The sequence below is a fragment of the Harpegnathos saltator genome, unplaced genomic scaffold (genome assembly GCF_003227715.2).
Source record: "Harpegnathos saltator strain DR-91 unplaced genomic scaffold, Hsal_v8.6 scaffold779, whole genome shotgun sequence".
Lineage (NCBI taxonomy): Eukaryota > Metazoa > Arthropoda > Insecta > Hymenoptera > Formicidae > Harpegnathos > Harpegnathos saltator.
Window position 1 is genome coordinate 878,445 of NW_020230625.1, and position 6,292 is coordinate 884,736.

The 6,292-nt window shown below is 34.7% G+C and overlaps 1 protein-coding gene across 2 annotated transcripts; it reads left to right on the plus strand.

The window, feature by feature from the left end:
- Positions 1 to 1,571: 1,571 nt before the first annotated feature.
- Mccc1 (Methylcrotonoyl-CoA carboxylase 1) lies at positions 1,572 to 5,472 on the plus strand. Of its 2 annotated transcripts, XM_011138209.3 has the most exons (9): positions 1,572 to 1,814; positions 1,888 to 1,960; positions 2,034 to 2,418; positions 2,540 to 2,874; positions 2,961 to 3,257; positions 3,523 to 3,732; positions 3,937 to 4,431; positions 4,644 to 4,880; positions 5,238 to 5,472. In XM_011138209.3, exons 1-9 carry the CDS (start codon positions 1,777 to 1,779, stop codon positions 5,334 to 5,336), a joined length of 2,169 nt encoding a protein of 722 aa, XP_011136511.1. In that variant the 5' UTR covers positions 1,572 to 1,776; the 3' UTR covers positions 5,337 to 5,472. The 2 variants fall into 2 exon arrangements, with proteins under 2 accessions (XP_011136511.1, XP_025162213.1); XM_025306428.1 differs by lacking the exon at positions 5,238 to 5,472 and having other exon boundaries at positions 1,573 to 1,814; positions 4,644 to 5,067.
- The last annotated feature ends 820 nt before the right edge of the window (positions 5,473 to 6,292 follow it).

The window sequence follows — 6,292 nt, forward strand, 5'->3', positions numbered from 1 at the left end:
GAGAATATACATATCAGTATGCATATAAACGTGCATTATAAACGTCAATATAAATAGGCAATATGGTCTGCTTAAGCGCGATGAAGGCATTAAAAATACGTAAAAACTGAACTACAAAATAAAACATCTACAAGAAGGCGGAACGGAATTTCTGATTGATTAGTTTTTCACCATTTCTTTTATTTGTTACTGTTCCGCTTTGCTATTTCTTTCTCTATCTAACTGTTATATAACAGTTACTCCTATGTTATATAACAGTTATATTCTGTGTCTGCTGGGATTACTTCTTCATTCGAAACGAAGTCTCCGAACTACGTAACAGCGTTGGAGATCTCCTTTCGTCTCGTTTGCGGGAGTGGTGTCAGCAATTCCGAATTAACGGGGTGATTCTGACTGTCGACGATTTGTCACACGATTATCGGAAACGGGACGTTGATCAAAGGAGTCAAATCGACATTAATGGCGGCCGAGTTAACGCAGCTCATAGCAGATCGAGAACGTTCGACGAACCTTGTTGACCGCTTCGGTGCTTTAATTACTGCAACTTCATGCCTAGCCAATTCAATAATCTGGTTACGTATATATATGTAATTTCTACGAATGCTCGAGAATCTATCAGTATAAAAAATTATCATTTACTTCCTGACCATCGATTACGAATTTGTTTCTTCCATGTCATAATCATAATTAGAGTGATTATCAGAAATAATTAATTTCAAGGGAAAACGTTTCTGAAAAGAATATAGAGGTGGTCGATCCATTTCGCTCAATTGGCCAACACGGGACGCTCGTCCATAAGTCACGGACTTAATTGAATGGGTTCGATATAATCTCCGATGTATTATTAATTAATTTTACTTATTTCTAACATGTTCAAGTACAAATAACACATTTACATGAGATACTTACAATAACTGAAATTATCGCTATGCATAAGCCCGCTCGACATCTTTCGTGATGCGTTCAGTATAATGAATCATCTGTGAAATGGGAAGTTCGATGGAGCTCCATCGATAGTTATCGATAGTTTGCATTATCGATAACAATCGACGATTTATTTTAAACTTTTTTAAGAATGTCAATAGGGTAATATATCGCTGTTTGACTAATGTGGAACCGTAATTACAGATTGTACTAAAAAGTACACTTGTAAGAAACAGAATCCATTAAAAATAGCGGCTGTGAGTAAATTTTATATACAGATTCCTGTATTATCATGTCATTCTGTTTTATCCAGAGTGTTTCTCTAATAGATAATACTTAAAGTCATTCTACAATACGTGTCGTAAATTGTAAGCCCTAAGAATTGGCGAATCACAGTCGATTATTATCAAAATAATCGGCTATAATTGGTCAGTTCTTACGGCTTACAACTTACGACACGTATTGTAGAATGACCTTTATTTCCTCCACAATTTTAAATATTGCACACTTTTTATTTTGTAAAGCTTTTACTGTGAATGCCTTTCTGCTCTATTAAATAAATTGTTTTAAATACTGCGTGCTGTCATAAAAGAAATATTTTTACTGTAAAAATGTTTTCCAATGGATTGAATTGAACTTTTATTATCTATATCATATGTAGATTAACACCAGGTCAGGGACAAATGATGAACGATCCTGTTACGTAGCAGATACAACACGTGGCTTGTCGTTACTTGTTGCGCGCGCGCATGCAGAACAATAATGAATAAAAATATAATTCAACGTTTACGTTGAACGTAAACGTTCACTAAATTCGTCGGTTATTGCTCGTTGAATCATAAACCCTGCATCATGTTTCATTTTAGGAGGCTAAAGTCATTATCCTACTGGTGAGCGATATACAATGTTTATCTAGTCGATCTTTCTTTGTTCAACATATTAATCACTTTTAACATATTGCAGGAGTCATGTAACCTCATGTGCTCGAAACTCACATCTCCCCCAATCGGCGTCGCCAATTCATAGGATTACTAAAGTTAGCATTTTTTAGTTAAATCCTTAAGATTGCTTAATATTATAGACTTATTCTAATGCAAGTTGCATTATAGATTCTGATAGCAAACAGAGGAGAGATAGCATGCCGTATAATGAAAACAGCCAAGAGACTCGGTGTAAGAACAGTGGCTGTTTATAGCGAAGCAGACAGAAATTCTATGCATGTGGAGCAAGCTGATGAAGCTTATTGTATTGGCCTTGCGTCATCCAGTCAGAGCTACTTAAGGCAAGACAAGATCATATCTGTTGCCAAACAAGCAAAATGCCAAGCTATACATCCAGGATATGGATTTCTTTCTGAAAATACAGAGTTTGCAGAATTATGTCAGAAGGAAAATGTCATATTTATTGGTCCACCAGCAAGTGCCATCAGGGATATGGGTATCAAAAATACATCAAAGGCTATCATGATGAAAGCTGGAGTTCCTATTATAGAAGGTACATGTAAATGATTATAAAGTTCTTTAATTAAAATCAAATAATATAAGGATAAAGGACTTTTATTACTTTCATAATGTCTTCAACTCTTCTTTTAATACCGTAAAAATCTAATTATTAGGTTATCATGGGGATGATCAAAGCAATGAAACACTGTTGGCAGAAGCTAGAAAAATTGGCTTTCCATTGATGATCAAAGCTGTACGTGGTGGTGGTGGTAAAGGTATGAGAATTGCTCTGAAGGAATCTGATTTCACTGAGGCATTGGAGTCTGCGAGAACAGAGTCACAGAAAGCATTTGGGGATTCAGCAGTTCTTCTTGAAAAATATGTTGCTGAACCTAGACATGTTGAAGTTCAGATCTTTGCAGACAAGTATGGAAATACAGTTTACTTATTTGAAAGGGACTGCTCTGTTCAAAGACGACATCAAAAAGTGATTGAAGAAGCACCTGCTGTACATATTTCTTTATTATTATCCTGGAGATTTATAGAAGGATAGAGAATTGCTATTATATGTTTCGCTTTGTATATATTTTTCAGCCTGGGATTTCCCAGGAACTTAGACAAAAGCTGGGTGAAGCAGCTGTATGTGCTGCTAAAGCTGTAGGGTATGTAGGTGCAGGAACAGTGGAATTTATAATGGATCGGAACGATCACAGCTTCCACTTTATGGAAATGAATACACGTCTGCAGGTAGAACATCCTGTTACTGAGGCGATTACTGGTTTAGATCTAGTTGAATGGCAGTTGAGAGTGGCAAACGGCGAAGAATTACCACTGAAACAAGAAGAGATCCACCTCAATGGTCATGCATTCGAGGCAAGAATTTATGCAGAGGTAATGGTTTACTCTATTATCCATTATATATTTATATTATATATATATATGTATATACATACATACATATATATATATATATATACACATACATATACATATATATATGTATATGTAGGTGTATAATCGAAATATTTTGTTATATTATCAATATACCATCTACTATATTATCCATGCTTAGTACTGAAGTAATAATATATATATATATATATATAATTTTTTACTAAACACATATTAAACGCTACTAAACGTGGTAATATCATAGAATCCAAGGAATGGTTTCTTACCAGGAGCTGGTCAACTTGTCTATTTGACACCACCTCAAGCTACAAATAATGTCAGAGTTGAAACTGGTGTGCGACAAAACGACGAAGTATCCGTGCATTATGACCCAATGATAGCAAAACTAGTTGTTTGGGGAAACAACAGGAATGAAGCTCTTAGTATACTTAGATCAAAGCTCAGTGAATACAATGTGAGTGATACAAGGAAGCCTTACAAAATTGCAATAAAATTTATAAATAAATATTTGAGAGTATGTTAATATTTTTATAGAAAGTATGCACTGATATTAAAGTATAGATTTAAATATAAATTGATAAAATTAATATTAAATATCGATTTTTAATATTTATATTTATTCTTAAGTAAATTTTGGTCTTAATTTTTGCTTTCACAGATAGCTGGCCTAGATACAAATATTGAGTTTATCAAGGACCTTTGCATTCATCCCAAATTTCAAAGTGGCGAAGTACACACAGGTTTCATCAAAGAACATTTCGAGCAACTGTTTCCCAAATTACAGATATCCAATGAAATTTTGATACAGGGTGCCCTCACCTCGATACTTTACGAAGAAATGAATTCTCTAAGTACATCAGTAGAAACAAAGGATCCCTTCAGTCCTTTCGCCGTAGAAACTGGGCTTAGATTAAATCATGCATTGAAACACACGTTTTGCTTCGACATTGGGGAGAAAAATAACATAGTGGAGGTGAAATATATTGAACCCGACATATATCTAATGCGGGTTAATAAACTTGGTACTTGGAGAAGAGTGAGTGGAACTTTAAAGAAGAAAGATAATATTTTAGAGTTGTCCGCGGAAATCGATGGGATTATCACTACAGCACGGACAGTCAAATTTGATAATAAGTTACACATATTTACCAAGGTAAATAATATTATAAATGAAACGATTGTATTAATAAAAATCTGACTTTTGTAAGCAATGTGCAAGATATATTTTTGTTAAAGAACGAATTATGTTTGCAAGATTATCAAATTTTCTGTAGTTATATAGAAAACGATTTTAATTATTTTATATATGGTTTCAAGTTCAGTTTGGACGTAAGTTTGATTGAAGTAAAACATCTTTGCTCATAGGATCGCGAATGGCAGCTGATTATACCGACTCCGAAGTTCGTAACTGCATTTTTCAGTCAAGCAGAACAAGATTCAAGCACAACATTGAGCCCAATGCCTGGGTTAGTCGATAAAATCTTTGTCAGCAAAGGAGATGTAGTAAAGAAAGGTGACTCATTGTTGGTCATTGTTGCTATGAAAATGGAGCATATTTTAAAGGCATCTGCAGACGGAACTGTGGAAGAAATATTATGTTCAGTAGGTGATAATGTCACTAAAAATAAGCTTCTTGTAAAACTGACGGATCTTAAAGTGTAATACTATTTTCTATCAATGAAACAATGGATTATATAAATAGAAATTACATATTCTTGTATGTTTATATATGCTTATAATTATAATGTGAATATATAAATAAAATGATACAATATTTGTGCATAACATATAATTTGCTTTCTCTACGCTTCATGTTAGCGCTCGTTAAATGCTCTTTAGCGTCTTTGTTTTATCAATGTACTATGTATATATAATTTTTTGTGGTAAAATTTAATTAAAATCATATATAGTTAGCATATGATTTTCTAAAACTTTAGAAAGGCTAATCTATATTGTAAGATACAGACGAGGGAGGACAGCACCAGTCTATTCCGGGGGAGCCACGGGAGAAAGGCCGGTCCTAAGAGATCAGATTCGGCGGATGGAAAAAGAAGATAAAACGAGACGAACGAGCGGGGGCAGGGCTTTTTGGCCATGGAACGTTGAGACGGATAAAAAGATAAAGTCGGATCGAAAGAATAAGTCGTAGATAGTTAAGCTTCGTAGAGAGATATATTTAGTATAAAACGCGGTGTCGGGTACTATTGTATTTGTGTTTTTAAAATATATATACTTATATTCTTGTTCACTATAAGAAGAGTTTCACATTAATCGCTCGAAACCTTTACATCCTGAACATCCCCTTTTCTATCTAAGGAGGAGGATCCAGAAGAAGAAAGATTGAAAGAGAAAATAAGAATAAAGATATAGACGATATCTCTTTGAAATCTTACAATATTTACGTATTATTACGTCTAGTCTGTGTTGGCCGTTAGGATTTAAGAAACAACCCAAGCATTTCGTACCAGTTTTTCATCAACGCGAAATATTCACAATTTTAATATTGGGTGTATAAATTAGTTCAGTCCGTTTTCAAAAGATGGCTCCGGCTGTTATGAATGGTTCATAGTGACTGCCGATTTTGGCGGTTTCAGAGAGGTTAGACATCTGCCAATAATATTCAGTTTATATCGCTTTGAGTTTCATACAAAAACCTTTTTTTTTTACAGTGTTGAAAATGTCGAATTTTGTGTTAACCAAACAGCATTTGCGGGAGGTTTTAATTTTCTGCTTTAATTGGAAGAAAAGTGCAGCTGAAGCCCATCGAATGCTTGTTGAAGTTTATGGTGACGCTGCTCCAACTGATAAATCATCTAGGGAATGGTTTCGACGTTTCAAGGATGGAGATTTCAGCGTCGAAGACAAGCCTCGCTCTGGACAGCCAAAAAAATTCGAGGACAAAGAATTAGAGGCATTACTCGAAGAAGATCAGAGTCAAACGCAAAAGGAGCTTGCAGAATCATTGGGAATGACTCAACAAGCCGTTTCCGTACGATTGAGAGACATGGGATTTA

Excerpts from the sequence above, each read along its gene's own strand:
- Mccc1 (XM_011138209.3), top strand. The coding sequence starts at position 1,777 with ATGTTTCATTTTAGGAGGCTAAAGTCATTATCCTACTG. Across the intron at positions 1,815-1,887 it reads CTAAAGTCATTATCCTACTG|GAGTCATGTAACCTCATGTG; the intron begins GTGAGCGATATA and ends AACATATTGCAG. Across the intron at positions 3,258-3,522 it reads AGGCAAGAATTTATGCAGAG|AATCCAAGGAATGGTTTCTT; the intron begins GTAATGGTTTAC and ends GTAATATCATAG.